At 41.0% G+C, this 18,476-nt stretch overlaps 1 protein-coding gene across 2 annotated transcripts in view; it reads right to left on the reverse strand.

Annotated features, from left to right (window-relative positions):
- The window catches only part of PIK3R1 (phosphoinositide-3-kinase regulatory subunit 1), a 126,190-nt gene that overhangs the window by 41,185 nt on the left and 66,529 nt on the right, over positions 1–18,476 (reverse strand). The window contains exons 1-2 of one of the 2 annotated variants that reach the window (XM_033929898.1): positions 10,849–11,041; positions 388–480 (exon numbers count right to left, since the gene is read on the reverse strand). In XM_033929898.1, coding sequence (XP_033785789.1) covers positions 388–480; positions 10,849–11,002 — 247 coding nt within the window. In that variant the 5' untranslated portion in view covers positions 11,003–11,041. Of the gene's footprint in view, positions 1–387; positions 481–10,848; positions 11,042–18,476 lie in introns of those variants that run through there. The other variant, XM_033929894.1, reaches the window with a different exon arrangement.

Genomic DNA, 18,476 nt, shown 5'->3' on the forward strand with positions numbered 1-18,476 from the left:
ATCTGTGAATAAATGACTTCATACGTATATTGGTTAGATAACAGATGCTTTTAGTCCTCATTGCATCTATGATTTGAATGTAAGTAACATTTTAATTGTAAAATCTCCTTGATTTTAATTTTATTGAAATTTTAACATAAATGTATATAAATAAAATATTTTAAAAGAAAAGAAAATCTCTTCCATATTCTATAAAAAAAAAAAAATCCTATAAAGCTTCCTTTCTCACAGTCTGCCTGAGATTTAAGAGGGGGACGACAAAGTTCCAAACAAATAACCCCAGAGTAAAGAAAAAGCGAGTACATTTTAAAAAACTATATATTCAAAAGTAACACACAAGTGCTTTATCTGAAGAAAACAAATGGAAAGATTAAAAACTGCGCATACCTTTCTTCTCAATGGCTTCCAGTAACTTGATAAGAATTGGTGGTGCACTATCAAGGGGTGAAAACTGCTCCGAGAGATCTGGAAGTGCAAAAGCTGTATGTGAGAGAGTGAGAAAGAGAAGGGGACCAGTTAGGTTACAGTAAAATGCAATTCCAGTTTATAAATATCAAAAGTAAACGCGACAGGTTAATTTTTAAACTCTGAGCAAATTCACATTATCTTGGTTGAAGCCTAAATGCCAACATTTAATTCAGTCAGTTCTGCACGTAAATTAGGGCACTACGCAATCCTACTTCTTTGTCACTGCATTCTATGTACCAGAACTATATTTGATCTAGAACAGGAAAATCAACTAAACAGAAAATGTGTGCTGAGATCCCAATTGGGTTAGTTAGCACTTCTAAGAGTGTACCACTTGAGGGCACTCCAGCACATGTTGCAGGCTATGAAGACAAAATGTAGTAAAGAATTAGCAATACATGCAGATAGGCTCAGGAATTACAATCTCACTGGCAACTTCACCCAATGGGCAATTTGGTGTTCAAAGGTGCATTTTAGATCATTTTCTTAGCAGCCACACACTAAAAACAGAAAGATATCTGCTATTTTAGATAGCACACTGCTCCTACAAAGCCTGAAGCAATCGTCTGATTGTGATAAGTTCACCTGTCAGAGCTTAAACATTTACTACATTTGAATTCATCAGTATTTAGCTCCTGCCATCAGTCCTAAAAGTTGCATCCCTTATCTTGCATTCACACCAAGGTAGATTTTTATGTTTACATAATTTGTGTACAGAATAGCACTATATTCCTGGAAGACTAATTTTGCCAAAAGTAAATTTGCCCCAGTAGTGTCCAAACAGTAGTTATGTTCAGAGAAAGCAAACAAAGGTAGAGAAACACAGTGAATGTAGTGATGCCATGTAAAGGTAAACTGAGCACTAAAACCAGACAGCAATTTTGATTCACTATATCCAACTTCAAAATCTCACTAAACATGTCTTTCCTCTGTTAGACATATATCACTGTCCCAGATTTGTATTTTTTCCCCTATCCCCCCCCCTTCCACATTGGATAATGTCAGTTTATTCTGTTCGTCAACACCAGCTACATTATTTTATTGTACTTAGCATTGTTTTTATTTCTTTTAGTTGTATTTTACTATAAAATTATTGTAATCCGTTTAGTGATTGTATAATAGATGGTATATCAAGTAACAAATAAACTTGGAAACTTATGGCTGGAAACTGACAGCAGAGCAGACAAAAGGGAAATCACCAAATCTGACAAAAGTGATGGAAGTATACTTTCAAAGCGATTCTTACTAATCATGGCAAAGATTAGACAGCTCATTTAACCAAGCATGACCAAAACTATGTGCAAACACAAGGATCTAACTAGACCAAGATGGAAACCGTTTTCACATCATAATAGAGAAGCAACTTCTGAACTTGAAGAGCAGCTAGCTTCCTGAAAGAAATACCAGTGGGAAGGCCTAAAATCACTAGGAAGGTGAGATTTGTTCTTAACTGCTAATTTCCTGTCCTTGAGAACTGCTAAACCAGTCCAGATGAATGTTTTTATTCCCCAACTAGCAGATGGAGGCAGAGAACATTGATCTTTCAGTGAATCTTCAGGTGGTGTGGTGTAGCCCTGAACTTACTAATGAAGCACTTGATCAGAAATTGATTATGGATCTACATTATAGCTAAACATAGCTCAAAACCACAGGGCTACTTCAGGCTCATAGACCTCTCAGGACTAGAGACCTCATTCCCTGGAACCACCACCATGATAAGCCTGAGATGCTCTCCTAAGTTGCTAAACAATACTGATAGGAAGAATGTGGTTGCAGATTTCCTAGGTGGGTTTTAGACCAATTTAGAAAGACTTAAGGAAAGGAAATTAACAGGTAAGAACAAATTTCACCTTCTTATTCATCATCCTGCCAGACCAGTCCAGAACCAGATGTACCTAACCCTAAGGACCCTGGGTGGAAGAACATAAGAATTGCCATACTGTGTCAGACCAATGGCTCATCTAGTCTAGTATCTTGTTTCCTCTTGGAACTTGTCTATTTTAAACCCAGCTAAGCTGGTTACTCATCCCCTGGCAACAAGTTCCAGAGCTTAACATATGGTTCTTTCAGAGTAAGTGATCCCACATCTTGACATCTCCATCGTAATGCTCAGTCATAAGAGCAGGCATGCACAAAGAGGCATACTGCCCCTAGCTTCATGTACTCTTGCCTCATTCCACTTGAAGGTGGTGTTCACACTACCATTGAAGGGAGCCTAGAATAACCAAATCCCCTTGAAAAGCCCGATGCAATCTTAGTCTCAAAACAATCAGGTTTTTTTGTATGTGAAGGATTCCACACATTTTTTTTGTTAAAAGATTGGTGCTGTGCACAAGGTTGAAGAGATTACTTACTTTGTCAACTTTTGACATCCAGTCACTATACACTGCGATTCAAGACTAAGCCCTTGGGATCCTTACTGAGTACCCTCAATAAAGATGCTTCTGCAGAAGGGTTCCTACATCATTTATCATTGAATTGGCAGCTTTGGCTATGAAATGCAATTTCTTCAGATCTAGTAATCACTTTTTTTCAGCAGATATCAAGTATGGCGATGGGAGTCACCATGGCTCTATATGCAGCCAACCTGTTTATGTTAACCTTTGGAAGGCAATGGATATTGAATACTCCGTATCTCTCCCAGATCAAGTTATGAGTCAGATACATTGATGACATTTTTGTCTATGGACTGGGCCTGAATCTCAGTTGAATGGCGTTGGCTCAATGGATGCCATGCCAAGATCAAATTCATCATGTTAAAACATCCTTCAGGAATCTCTTTTTTGGATATCAAAATTATAAAATGTGATGATTCTTTCACCACCACTATGCTTAAGTACACCACTGATAAACACTTTTTTTGGAGTTTGGGAGCTGTCACCTTTTTCCTCTTAAGAGAAGCTTGCCTTTCTTGCAGTTTTTGTGGTATAGAAGAATCTGCTCAGATGTGCAGGAATACAAATGGCAAGTTTATTCTTTAAAATCCTGGCTAATTAAACACAGTTATCCCGAGAGGCTTTTGAACAATGCACGCACCATGCAAGGTTTGTCAATAGAGATTTTTTATTAGAAACTCAGGATGAGATTAACCGTGAATGGATTCTAACACGTGTCCTCAGGTTTTGTGCTGGCACTGAAGGTGTCATGTCTATTTTGAGAAAGCATTGACACATTATCCAGTTACACAATCTTTTCCACCTCTAAACCTTTGTGGTTACTCAGTCTGAAAGAAGTACTATGTCCTTTGGATTTTACCAGGCAAGGGGTTATGAGCCAAACTAGTGTTGGGCATTCAAGATGTCAGAGATGTAAAACCTGAGACTTCACGATGGAAATGCAAGAATTTTTTACCCACCCAGTCAATGGCAGGAAGTTTAAACTGTGGCAAACCACATAAATTGACATAAACTACAAACTTTGTACTACTATCTGTCCATGCCCTAAACTTTATGTTGGACAGACCCTCCTGACATTTCAGGACACGGTTAGCAAAACACAGAAGCAGTATTACACACTCCAGAACTGAGGAACCTGTTGTACAGCACTGGGAGTATGAGCATCACAAGTTGTATGAACTTCAGTACACAGTTATTGATCATGTTCCCCCACTATAGTGGGGAGGTGACAGAAAGACCCTGGTATTACAGAGGGAACATGAGTGGATATTCAACCTGAGTACAGGGGAGCCCAGAGGCATGAATGCGAAGGTTGAATGATGTCACTTTTTCAAAAATTTATCATTTTCATCTGTACAATGCTTTGTTTTTCTTTTGTCTGAAAGTCTGAATTTGTTAACCAGGGTTTTGAATCAGTTGACTTATGGAGGATTTTTTGTGTGAAATCAACTGATTTATTTTGTGAATGAATAGTCCCATCTGTTCCAACTGGTGCACAGTGGGTTTAAGAGGCCAGTTGATGCTCAATGGCCATTTTTATGTGGGCGTTTTTGAGCACAAAGTGTGTCGGATACAAGTCAGTCAAGCTGAGCGAAGAAAGTTCTTTATGCAGTTTTAAGTTGTTTTGCTTACATTTATTTTTTGCAGGATCAGTCCTGTTTTCCTTGATGCAGCCTTCTGCTGAAACACTGGCCATTATTGGTTACATTACATTACATTTGTGATTTCTATTCCGCCTGTGCCTTGCGGTTCTAAGCGGATTACAGTTAAAAGAGATCAGGACATTACCGAGAGAATTACATTACAACGATTTAAGTAAATTACATGTTGTGGTTGAGAGCTTGTTGAGCCTCACATGCCTAAAGATAAGTGTTGATTAAAGTTTTTTGTGATTTGCAAAATGACTATATAGGCCAACATTGGAGATTTTTATGCTAATGAAGTGATTTGTCCTCTCAAGTCTGAGGAGGGTTTTCCCCCTTGACGGGGTTCCAAGGCTTTTCCTCCATTGTTGAATGCTAAGTAGCACCCTTTGGCTTTGCTTTGGTATTTTCACAGCTATTTTTTGGTTTGGTATCATGGATGTCTCCAGGGCAAAGCTCAAGACAGACCCACACTATACCTGTGGAGCTGCCAAACATGTACAGTGCTGAAACAGCCAATGACTGGGCAACCCTGATGCTTCCCTTCACCTGAAGATGACAATCTGGAGAGCATGTATAGGCAAAAAACCCCAAAGGTCCTACAGATAGGTCCATTGGCCTGGAGACTAAGACATGCAGAAAGAGAGAGGATATCTGGGCACAAAATGAGGTCATGTACGCTGGTATTCACCAACTACTACAGTTGTGAAGAAGAGGAGATGTCACTAGCATCATTCAACAGGTAGATCTTTATTGGGTCTGCTATTAATCTAGACTCAACACGGCCAGTGTTTTGGAAGCACTTGCCTTTTTCAAGAGTCAACTACTTATCTACCAGGACCAAGCACTGGTGTATATAAACACATATGCAGATATTAGATGTAATAATTTAAGGCTCACAGAGGCAATAAAGCCAAAAGTTGTTGAAAAACCATCAGACACCAACAATTCTCATCAGTTGTCCAGCAGACTATGAATTTCATATGAAACAAGGGGCTCCCTTATGTTCTAGAAACCAGGGTAATCACCTTAAAAGGATAAATGGAAGTGCCTGTTAAAGAGGCTGAAACTACACAATCAGTTTGAGACTGTTGTGCCCACTCCTCAGTGCCAAGAGGTGGTTGAATACAACAGTCCTACCTTGGATCAGCCACAACTATGCAATCTGAGAGAACCAAGGGAGCTCTTAGCACTACTGTTCTCTATTATGGAAGACTACTACTACTAATTTCTATACATCTAAGACTCACTAGCCGTTAATCTGTCCAGTAACTAGACAGCCCTATGTACGGATAGTCAAGGCCTCATTTGCATCCCGTTACCCCAGGAATGTCATTAAGGTCCCAACCAGGGAATGCTGGATTCCTCATATGAGTTTAGTGATAGAGCCACAGTACACAGCAGTCTAGGATGAGAATCTGGCAGTCAGGTTTTCAGGTTATCCACAATGAAATATGCATGAAATATGCATATATTGTCTTCATTATATGCAAAATCTTTTCCATGTATATTCATTGTGGATATCCTGAAAACTTGACTGGCAGGGGGTACTCCAGGACTGACTTGGGAAACACTATTCTATGCCACACAGACTGAAGAGACTGCTGCTGACAGACTTTACTCCATGCCTTGTGCTCTTTAAAAAAAAAAAATGAAGGGAGGGGAATGAGTATGACTCTCTTAGGATTCGCTATACTTACCACCCCTGAAGAAACCAAGTGGGAACCCATGAGTACACATCACCACTGGGGAGGGGGAAATGAAGTGGTGGTACAGAACCCAGGTGGTAGACAAGGCCAGACATAAGTGGGAACCATTAAGCCAAGACAGGGCCTCAGTATGCCTACAGCAGAAGTCCCCTGAGAGCGGGATGGGGGTGATGAGGTACTTTACCTCTGCAGGAAGAGGCCCAAGGGGCTCATTGCAGCCAGCTGAACTGGAGCCCTTAACTCCTTTTTTCATCTGAGAGTCAAATGGAGGTGGTTATATAGGCTGGACTTCACCAGAGAAAAGTCGGTAGACTGATCCCTGGGCACCAATACTGGCAAAAGGACTCAACCAAAGGGATACAGGCCATGGACTGCACTCATGTGAATAAGGCCGGTCTCAAAATCCTGCTGCTTAGTCGAACCTTCACCATCTGCTGAAGGCCAAAAAATGCTGGCAAGTTTCAAGGCTGCACCACATCTCAATCTGGTTGATATATCCTTTCCTATGTCTTTTTTCTATTTGACATTAACTCCTTTTAGATGTTTGATTCTTATAGTGCTTTAATTGTTCCTTATGTGTCCGTTTTAGTGTTTGTTACGCTCATATCCTAAATCTGATTTTCCTATAATTATTAGGGTTTTAAAAGTACCTGCATATAATTAATATAAATTAACTTAGTTGTACCACAGAAAAGCAGCATATCAAATCCAATAGCCTTTAACCCTTAATTAGAATATATGGCACATCAAAATCAAACCTTGAAATGTCAATGTTTTCTGCCTCTGTGAAGCATACCCCACTTTTCTGGACTGGTCTAGAAGAATAAGGAATTAAGCTTTTTTTAAAAAATGTAATGCTCTAATATTTGATGTGAAAGCATGCGGTTGAATAATTATTGATGAACAGCAGCATGGAGAAAGCATTCTCTTGTAGATTGGGCAAACTAGATGGATCATTCGGGTCTTTATCTGCTGTCATCTATTATGTTACTATGGGTACATACAAGGGATGGAGAGAATGAAGCATACCATGGATTGAAATCACACATCATCCCTTCCTTTTACAAAACTGTAGTGCAGTTTTTAGCACAAACCACAGCAGTAAGAGTGCCGATGCTCACAGAATTCCTACGAGCGTCAGAGCTGTTACCGCCACTGCTAGTATTAAAAATGGTGCTATGGTTTTGTAAAAGGGTGGTATATTAGCTCCAATGTTTCACATCAATGCCACAGCAGTTAGATTTCAGCATCACCTCTGATGCCAACTCACAAGCCAGATTAGAATCAGTTTAGGGAGTTCATGTGCCGCTCTGCCACTGCCAGAAGAAAGCAAGAGAACAGAGCAGTTGGCAGCCGTCCAATGAGGCAGGAGCACGGAAAGCGCACTGGACCGCTGGGGATTTAAAAAAAAGGTACCGGGATTTTTGTTTTGTTTTTTGTTATATTCACTCCATAAGACGTACCCTTATTTCCACCCACTTTTTTGGGGTGGAAAAAAGTGTGTTTATGGAGTGAGAAGTATGGTACTTCATTTCTGGACTATTGGCATAGGAGCTTTGATATTAGAATTTGATTTTAGCAGTGCCTTTGATCTCGTGGATCATAAAAATATTGCTTAACTGTTTGAATGGACAAGTTTCGATGGTTTTTACAAACCCGTACTTATCACGTTTGTTTCAAAGATGCTCTTTCTGGTACTAGACAACCCAGAGAGCTTTTTTAATTATGAGAAATCTAGGTAAAATAAGAAAATTCTTCGACCCAGAGCAATTCAAGCTAATTGTCCAATCCCTAGTCTTAGGTCTACTGGACTACTGCAACTCCCTCTATCTACCTTGCCCTGCCAACATGCTAAAACAACTACAGTTCATACAAAACACCGCTCTCAGATTGATCTACTCTCTGAGAAAATATGACCACATCACCACTGCCTTCCTAGACTCTCACTGGCTAACAATACAAGCACAAATTCAATTCAAATTCTACTGTCTATTATTCAAAGCTTTACACGGCTCTGCCCCCTCCTACCTAAACAACCGCGTAAATCAGTCCCTCACCACAAGACAAAGAAGAACCCTGACCCCATTTGCCCACCCTCCGCTCAAAGGCACTCAGCGCAAGAAGATGTTTGACAACCTTCTTGCGACGCAAGCAGCAAAACTTGACCACTCCGTCTCCAATCTGCTGACGGCAACGGGCAACCTCGAAACATTTCGAAAATAAATCAAAACCCTACTATTCAAAAAATTTATCCAGATACTTTAACCCTCCCCCTCTCCCCTCTGGTAAATTTCCCCCCCCCCCAAGTCTCCATCTTGGTAATCTTTCTCCTCAAAACATCAACCAAGAATACAGATCCCGAATATGTAATGCTCCCTCGAAATGTCCAGCATTCTTAACTGTAATCTTATTTGGATCCTTATTTGTAACATTACCTAAAATTGTCCAGTCATCTTGCTTTCTAATCTGCAAGTTCTCCTGGAAATTTCCAGCTATCTCACCTCTTCTGTAACAAAAAAAAACCCCCCAACAATTGTAACGTCACTGGAAATGTCCAGTTAGCTCTTTTGTAATCCGCCTTGAACTGCAAGGTGGCCAGGGGTGTCCAATGTCGGTCCTCGAGGGCCGCAGTCCAGTCGGATTTTCAGGATTTCCCCAATGAATATACATGAGGTCTATTTGCATGCACTGCTTTCATTGTATGCTAATAGATCTCATGCATATTCATTGGGGAAATCCTGAAAACCCGACTGGATTGCGGCCCTCGAGGACCTACATTGGACACCCCTGGTATAGGCGGAATAGAAGTCACTAATGTAATGTACTTGGAGTAACCCTTGCAGAGTGCCACAGGGATCTCCCCTCTCTCCACTGCTTTTTAACATCTATCAAGCTTCTTTAGAGTCAAGACTAACTGGCTTTGGTAAAAAAACAAAACAAAAACAACCTGTATAGCTATGCTGATTATATAACCATTGTGATTTCCATTTCTTCTAAATTTTCTTCAGCTTTACAATTTCTATCTATGGTAATTCAAACTGTTTATCAGAGTATGAAGGACTTCAAATTGAAGGAACTCACATAAAACAAAAATCTTTTTTGCCTCTCCTACTAAATGTAATGAGAGAATTTAACATTGAACAGGAAGTCATATCCTATCATCCCAATTATTAAAGTCTTAGGAATACATTTGGATAAGAATTTATCAATGAGTGCTCATGGTGATGCTCTGGTCCGGCAAAGTTTCTACACTCTTTGGAAACTGCGAGCAATTAGATCCTATTTTAATATTACCCCAATTAGGTTATTGGAACAATCTCAGGCTATCATAAAATTTTATACAGACTATATAATACAAAATATGTGACACCTTCTTATAGAGAGTTACACTGACTTCTGGTGGAGGCCAGGGTACTTTTCAAATTTGGATGCATATGCTATAAGATCTAACAGGGTCTTGCACCAAGTTTAGTGGATCAGTTTATATTTGTCAATCCTAGTCATTTACTGCGTACTACTTGGAGGTTGTGTATATAAGAGTTCTTCAGTGTTTGTCATCATTTCAAGCTGCTAGCTGGGACACAGAATTTCATCGCTTCCTGGCTAGCTCTACCGCCTATTTATATTATAGGAAATTATTGAAAGCTAATTTGTTTGCGAGATTTTTAGAAGACTAATTTGTACTTCAATGTGATTCTTTAGTTCTCCATTTGTTAAATCGCATGGAACTGGTGTGTGGTATACAAATGGGATTTTATGGTATGTTAAGCCAAACAAATTTTTGCTTGTCATATTATGTTTATTACTATGAAAGTAATAAATAAATGCCTAAACTCACTTTGTGCCCATAATTTTTGGATAAATATCTGATGCATATTAGATAGACTTGTCACAAAAGCGGGGGGAGGAGGGAAGAAAAACAGCTGCATTTTAAAGTCTGCATCTACCCTTAATGACAAAGATCACTGCTCTTAAAAGACTTTCTACTTTGTTCATCGCAGATTAAAAAAAATTTGGACATGAATTTCAAGCAAAATTATTTGCTTTATCTATAACTATTATAGATAAAGCAAATAATTTTTGTATTACACACATTTATGCATGTGTTTTAAAGTTAAAGCCTTCTCCCAGAAATTAAAGGGAATAACAGAACTGCTGATAAACCCATTGACACAATGGACTGTAGTCAGAGGTGCTGTTGAGAAAATATCTTGCTGTGAAACTTTTTCTTAACACTAGTCAAACAATTATAGGATTTCCTTATATATTGCTACTACTAATTATACCATACAAAACATTCTTAACATATTTCCTCTAGCAACATACAGGGTCTTAAATAATCTTCAAAATTTGGCAAGTGACAATATACATTTAAAAAATACTCTTAAATATACTAATTTATCATCATTTTAAAACTGAATTTACTAATTATGCCTTTTCACAGACCCAACAGGAAGAGAGAAAAAATAACACAGCAGAATGAACTCTGGCTGGCTGAACTCTAAGGTAAAAATCTCAGCCAGGACGACGAGGGAACCATAAACTTGAGCTCAAATAAGAATGATACTTTGTCCAGCCAACTTTAAAAGATACATACACACTGAAAAAACAAACAAACTAAAGTTTATCTACCTGGAGAACCTGTCTTTAAGGTAAGCGATGTTTTTGAAGTTTGCTGGAAAGTTGCATACAGTTTTGGGGCATTAAGCCCATCTTTCAGAATCTTGGCAACCTTGCTGATGCGTCTGCTACAGCCAAATATTATTTTTTCTCTTAAGGCTATCATTTTTCCTTGAAGGCAATTTCCCAGTTATAATAGTAGTCTTTAGGTGCTCAAGAAACCTCTTTACCTGCTACCATGAAATGTGTGAAGCAGTATGCCTCCCACATTGGAAGAAAGCTTTTGATGACACATTATATTCAGGCATTTTCCATCAAGTCTATTTTTACTCTGATACAGGAACAACCAATAGGATGAAAGATAAGGCCGAGGTCCCTCCAATCTCTGGATTCGTCTAGCCTTCCAAGAGACATGGGTCGAGGCAGTACTAAGGCAATGACAACGGCAACATGTGGGAGATTCAACATGCCTTACATTAAATGCTGCCAAGAGAGCTACAAAGTGCAAGATGAAACCAGCTCACAGCTGTACCTTTTGCAGTAGTTCTCAGTAGAAAGAGATAGTACCTGGCAAACCCTAGTGGAAATTTAAAGCTTTGATGAATGTTCCCAAAGTATCTACGCCAAATTTGTTATTACTGCTGTTTGAATTATGAATGTGAACAGAAAACCCACCACTTATTACAATGAAAGCAAATACATAGGGGGAGGAAGGAAGCTTTCTGTACATGAACACTAAATGCTTTGTGACTGCAATTCAGTGTGATGTTTGAAGTGTGATACCATTTAAAGCAGGTGATTAAGAGCAGATTTATCCAAGACTCACTAACCGGAAACTCTATCTGAAAAACTGTAGGATCTTCCTGGCAAGTAAAATCAATGGCCCAGCATTTCTCAAACCCATTCCTTTTTCATCTTTCCCTCCCATGTAGTGTGGGTTAGGCCTATTCTATTTAACAATGGAGTTCTTTGTATTTATTTTAATTTGATTGTATTTTGTAAACCGCTCGGACCAGTAAAATGAACGAGCGGTATAACAAGATTAATAAACCATAACCATAGCATACAGGTCTGAACCACCCAAAACTCTATATGTCTATTTATTTAAACACATTTAAACACGTTGGCTTTCAAAGTAAATACAAAAAATTATCCACTCAGAAGACAAAATTAAAATAAAAACTCTATAATATATAACAGTCTGAAATTAGAAAGCTTTATATAATATTTGCGGGCATTAGGGGCAAAGTCAGCCCACAAATAACTATAGGGCCGACTAACTCATCCCTGACTCCCTCCCAGATCCTTCCATAACTTACCTTTGAAAGCCTGATGGTGTAGCAGGACAGGAACAATTTTTGTATGCTCCTGCCCTGTGCAGAGCCACAAACAAAAATGGCTGCCATGAGTTCCCGCTGTAGTCTCAACAAAGGACTTGAATGTTACCTCAGTATTGCACCTCCTTTTCCTACCCTCCAGTTGTACACGACTCCTCCACAAAACAGCATGCTGCCCACAGCTAACCTGGAAGCCTTCTCCTCTGATATCAGAGAAAAGGATTCCGATCAGCCACGTGCAGGAACCGTGGCACTGCCAAGAAGCATGTGCTGCTGTAAGGCAGGAAAGAGGTGGCTGATCTAGACGGCTCCAGTACAGTCTCATGAGAGGGGGGCATGGAAGTACAGTGGTTGGGCCACAGAAGGAAGGGAGGGAGGGAGAGAGCATGCATTGGGCCAAGGGAGAGGGGACATGAACTTGGGATAAAGGAGGGAGTGCGTTGGGACAAGGGAGGGGTGCGAACTTAGGACAAAGACTGAAAGGAGGAAGGGGGGGCACAAACTTGGGACACAAAAGGGAGGGAGGGAGCACGTTTGGATACAGAAGGAAGGGAGGGGCATGAACTTGGGACATAGGATAGAGGAGGGAGGGAAAGAGATGCTGAGGTGGGGGAGGTAATAGAAAGGACATGGATGTGTGAGTGAGTGGGAAAAGGATGGTGCACATGGGGAATGGAAGAAAGAGGAGACTTGTTGGACATAGAGAGGGAGATGATTGAGTTACAGATGCATGGGGAAGAAAAAGCTGAGGGAGAAATGTTGCATATGGTGATGGAAACAGTGGGGACAGATTGAAGAGATACAAGAGGGTGGAATGTTGGACATGATGGTAGAGGGAATGGCGGGAGAGGTGTAGCATGGTGTTGGAGAGAGGTGATAGAAAGAGAAATGTTGGGCATGGGGCTGGTGAACAGGGTTGAAAGATGCTGCACATGGTCCAAGGGATGAGAGAGGGAAAAATGTTGGATGTGGCAGTAGAGGGGATGGGAGAGAAGCACCCTGGATCCCTCTCTCTCTCTTTCCCCACTCCATTTGCAACAAGGGAGGGAATGAGAGAAAGAGGGATGATAGACACAGAGAGAGGAAGACATGTTGCACATGGGGGTGGAGGAGAGAGGAATAAATGCTGTGCAGGAGTGAGGAGGGGAAAAAAGAAGAAGAATGATCCAGGATAGAAAGGAGTGAGGATGCTGTACAATGGGAGGGAGGGAAGAGAGAAATGCTGAACTATGGTAAGAGGAACCAATGGACAACAACCTTTTGAAGAAAAATTTGCAGAAGAAAGGAAAGCAGAAAAAGAAAAACTGGGACAAACTTGATGGAAAAATAAATCTCTAGACAAGAAAGGTAAAAAAGAAATTTACTGACTGAAATATGTTAGCTTTGGGAAATGTATATAGCAAGATGTCTGGTCTGAACAAAGGAAGACATTTGTGGCTATAAAGTACCCAATGAGTATCTCTAGGAAATGCAGGCATGGAAACTACTGCCCACTGAACATGCTATACCTCCCATGACCATTTAACTCTACCCTCTGTTTTCTATCTGATAACCAATTCCTAATCCACAACTGAACTTTGCCACGTATCCCATGACACTCAGGAGCCTCTCGTGAAGAACTATCAAAACCTTTCTGAAACTCTAGATACACTATCAACTGGCTCACCTTTATCCACGTTTATTCACACCTTCAAAGAAGTCAAGCAAATTTGTGAGGCAAGATCTCCCAAGGCTGAACCCATGCTGACCTTCTATTAAATCATGATTGTCCACGTGTTTCACAATTTTATTTTTTTATTGTTTCTACCATTTTGCCCGTAATTCTATTATTTTGCCTGTAATTTCCCGGATCTCCCATGGAACCCTTTTTAAAAATCAGCATAAGATTGGCCACCCTCCAATCTTCAGGTACTATAGATGATTTTTGCAACAGGTTACAGATCACTAACAGCAATTTCATGTTTGAATTCTTTTAGTACCCTGGGATGTATACCATCCGGTCCTAGCGATTTATCACTTTTTAACTTGTCGATTTGGCTTAGTACATCTTCCAGATGCACTGCCATCATTTGGTCTCCATGGCTACAACCATCACTGACCATAAAGGCACATGCTCATGTAGCAAGTAAATATACCGCCTGTCAGCAAGGCTGCTAAACATGCTACCACTAAGCAGAATGCTATCACCAACAAGTCTATAAGGCTTAATCCCCAGATTTCCCAGAGGAATGCTCTTCTGGCACGGTAGCCAAAGAATCCACTCTAGGAAGTTTGAGCTTATCCCACTCTGCTTATCCCACTCTGCCTGAGAAACACAGGCGCTCCCTAGCATTAGCCACACGCAAACCTGCATCCACGATGTCCCTCCAGAGGTGAGATCAGCTCCCACATTGCTTCATGCCCCAAGAGAAAAAACCCAAAAGCTTAGTGGCCTGCAAGTGCTGGTCATTTTTAGATTAGCAGAAGCAGGGAGATTTGACTGGGCATACAAATGTAGCGCATAGAAATAAATGCAGGAAGCTCCTCCCTGTGAAAGACCCACACTGCCGTGGGGACATTAGCTTTGTAGACCTCCGTCTCCTAACTTCTCCCAGAAAATGCCCGCCACTGATCCAGTCTGAACCATACCTGACCATGAAGGGGAAGGAGGGGATAAAGTGTCCATTTCTGGGTTTGACAACACTCACTGAGGTGTGGCCACCATACCCTGAGACCATGACTGGGACCACAGAGCAGGATGCAAATTCAAGCATAAGTCCCTATAATCATATCCCCAGCTCCATGGTACAAATAAGGTGTGTGCAGCAACAAAACACATTGTAGGGGGAAAAAAGGTCCAGAAGTAAAGGTTGCTCCTTGCCAGAACCCTGAACATGCACAGTTTCCCCCAGCTGCACAGGTGTATGGCAAGCTAGGCCCCATTGGCAAAACTGCCACAGCAGAAAACATGGAAATTGCTTTCTTAGCCAACCAAATGGCTGTGGTGCACTGAGAAGCGGCTGGTTCCTTCCCACACCGGAAAAATTCCCCTTTTGCTATCACCGTGTTCTCATGAAAAGGAGCTCAAACAGCCACTGAAACAGACTCCTGCGTTCCTCACGGTTTTCCACATTGCGAGCATTTAATTCCTCCAGGCGCCATGCAATCCCAAACTGTTAACCTGCCCCCATCAGTGATCACAGATACCTGCGGTCACCTGAGTCACTGTAATGCTGCCACCCAGACCCAAGGACAAAACGTACTTCAACAAAATATCAGAATCATTGCAGATAATCTGTGTGATATAGATGCATCAAATATGCGAGTAAATTTCCCACCGAAAAAGCACGCACTCTTACCAGGAGAGTGAGCAGGGTCACTTAATCAACAGTTGAAGTAGAGGGAGTGCCTCAGGTGGGAGCCACGACTTCTCCTTTTATATGTCAGTACTTGTAGCTGGTGAGGCTACTACCGATTCAGTGTAAACTTCCTTTTTATTTTATTTTTTTTTTAAGTGTGGGAAAGGAGGCTTGCACTGTACTACTCAGAGGATGGGGAAGGGATCTGGGAGGGCCAGGTTGGCCCAAGAGTTTAGCAGCAGAGACCAGGAGCTAGAGAGAGTATATAACTGCAGTTCAAAAAGTATCAGACCTTAATTTTTCTTGTGTAAACAAATGAAGCTAGGGAGGCATGGTTTGGTGTACGTATGTAGGCGACCCTAATGCGCATGCTTGAATTTCTTCCCGCCTACAGAAGCTGTCAGTCTCTGGCAGACCGCCGATGAGTAAGGAAATGTTAAGTGAGCGCTGTTGGATTTTCTTTTTTGACAAAATGACAGAAAAACGTTGAACAATGCTATTGCATTAAATTTTGTGTAAAGCTTGGCGATTCCCAGTGGAAATGATCTGCAAGATTCAACAGGCTTTCGGGGACGAAGCAATAGGCACCAAACAGATAAAGGAGTGGTACAACCACTTCAGAGATGGCCACACATCAGTGGAGAGTGAAGCACGTTCTGGTAGGCCTTCAACATCCAGAAATGAAATAGTCATTGACCAAGCGAGGACCCTGATGATGCAGGATCATTGAATCACGATCAGAGAACTTGCAGACAAGGCAAGCATCAGTTTGGATCCATTCATTCCATTCTGACTGAGGATTTGGGCTTCAGAATTTCAGTGAAGTTTGAGCAGAAGCAATTCAGTTTAGAAATCACACAGGACATGCTGGAGACTGTGAACAGTGATCCCAACTTCCTCAGCACAGTGTTTACTGGCAATGAGTCCTGGGTTTATGGGTACAACCCAGAAACTAAGTTGATGCCATCACAATGGAAACATTCAACATCCCTGAGGCCAAAAAAAAAAGCAAGGCAGGTCACAGCAATGTCAAAGTCATGCTGAGTCTTCTTTGATTCAAGTGGCGTGGTTCATTACGAGTACACTGCACACGGCACAACCATCACCAAGGGGTACTACTAAGAGGTTCTGCTTGCCTTTATAACGGTGTGAGATGCAAACAGCCGGACCTGTGGGCAGCGGGCAATTAGCAGCTCCATCACAATAACACACCTGCCCATTCTTGACATTTGATACAGAGTTTCCAGGCCAAACACAACACACCGGTGATTCCTCAGGCTCCCTACTCTCCTGACATTGCTCCGTGTGACTTCTGGATTTTCCCCAAGTTGAAAATACCCCTGAAAGGGACCAGATTTCAGTCAAGAGAAGACATCATCCAGAATGCGACAGACTAGTTGCGAGCAATCTCAAAAGAGGTGTTCCAGCGCTGCTTCCGACAGTGGCAGAACCGTTGGAAGAAGTGTGTGGCAGCCCAAGGGGACTACTTTGAAGATTAATATAAGATTGTTGTATCTGAATACGAGTATTTTTTATGAATAAAGGTCTAATACTTTTTCAACAGCCCTCATACTAGCTGACCAGGAGGCTGTATATCCAAGAAAGCCGAGTTCGACTCAGTACTCTATCTCCACTTGCTGGTTGATTGACACAACCCACTTGTCTCTGGATTCATCTGCTGCAGGCGTTAAGGAATGGGGCTTTTTAAAGGCCTAACCACAGGCCTTATTTACTAAGTTTTATCATCATAGCCACAAAATAAGAGAACTCTTTGATGTGCTATATCAGATACACCAAGGCTTATTTATCAATTTTTTTTTCCAATTTTGATCTATGGCAAAAGAGAAACACACACACATGCATGAAAGACTTCTACTCCAAAAGGGTAGAAATATACCTTTGTGTGATGACAATGCTTACAAGCCTGGTGCTGTGTTCCTATCAACCACGAATCCCCTATTGCTCACTCATACCTACCGGTACTTCTTTTTGGAGCACCTCTTTTTTCTTCTCACCATCATCCACAGACATCCTTGTTGTTTCTCACTCCTCAGTGATACTTCTCACACTCAGAATTGTATGCTGCACCCAAAACCTCAATGTCCAATGTATGCTGCATGCAAAACCTCAATGCCCCAAATGTCCAAGACCCGCAAAAAGTGTAAAGTCAGCAGACTGGCCTAACCAAAACAGTGCATTTTCTCTCCTGGCTAGAGACATACAGTCATGTGAAAAAATTAGGACACCCCATGAAATATTCAGTTCTTTCTTAAGAAATGTTCACATATCAATGTCAAATCTTTTTTTAAAAATTTATTTCTGGAAAAGAAAATGATGTAATTGCAGGTAAACAACAAAAAATTTCCTTGATTTACTCATGAAACAAGAGATATCCACAAAAATGTATATTCTGAGGAATATATTAGGACACCCTACACCCTAATAGCTAATGTTACCCCCTTTGGCTGAAACTGCAGCGAGATGCTTCTTGTAATCATCTACCAGTCTCCGACATCGGTCTGAGGAAAGTTTGGCTTACTCCTCAATGTAGAATTCTTTCAGCTGCGAGATGTTTGAGGGGTTTCAAATCACCCCTCAGCATCTCAATGGGATTAAGATCAGGGCTTTGACTCGGCCACTCCAGGACTCTCCATTTCTTAGTTTTCAGCCAGTCCTTGGTAGATTTACTGGTATGTTTTGGGTCATTGTCATGTTATAGGGTCCAGTTCTGCATCAGCTTTAATTTTCTTACAGATGGTCTCGCATGTTCCTCAAGCACCCTCTAAAACACGATAGAATTCATGGTGGATCCTATGATGGTGAGCTGGCCAGATCCTGCTGCAGCAAAGCATCTCCAAACCATGACACTTCCACCTCCATGATTCACAGTTGGTATGAGGTTCTTTTCCTGGAATGCTGTATTTGGTGTACGCCAAAAATGTCCTCTTTTCTGGTGTCCAAATAA

Source organism: Geotrypetes seraphini, chromosome 1 (genome assembly GCF_902459505.1).
Source record: "Geotrypetes seraphini chromosome 1, aGeoSer1.1, whole genome shotgun sequence".
NCBI lineage: Eukaryota > Metazoa > Chordata > Amphibia > Gymnophiona > Dermophiidae > Geotrypetes > Geotrypetes seraphini.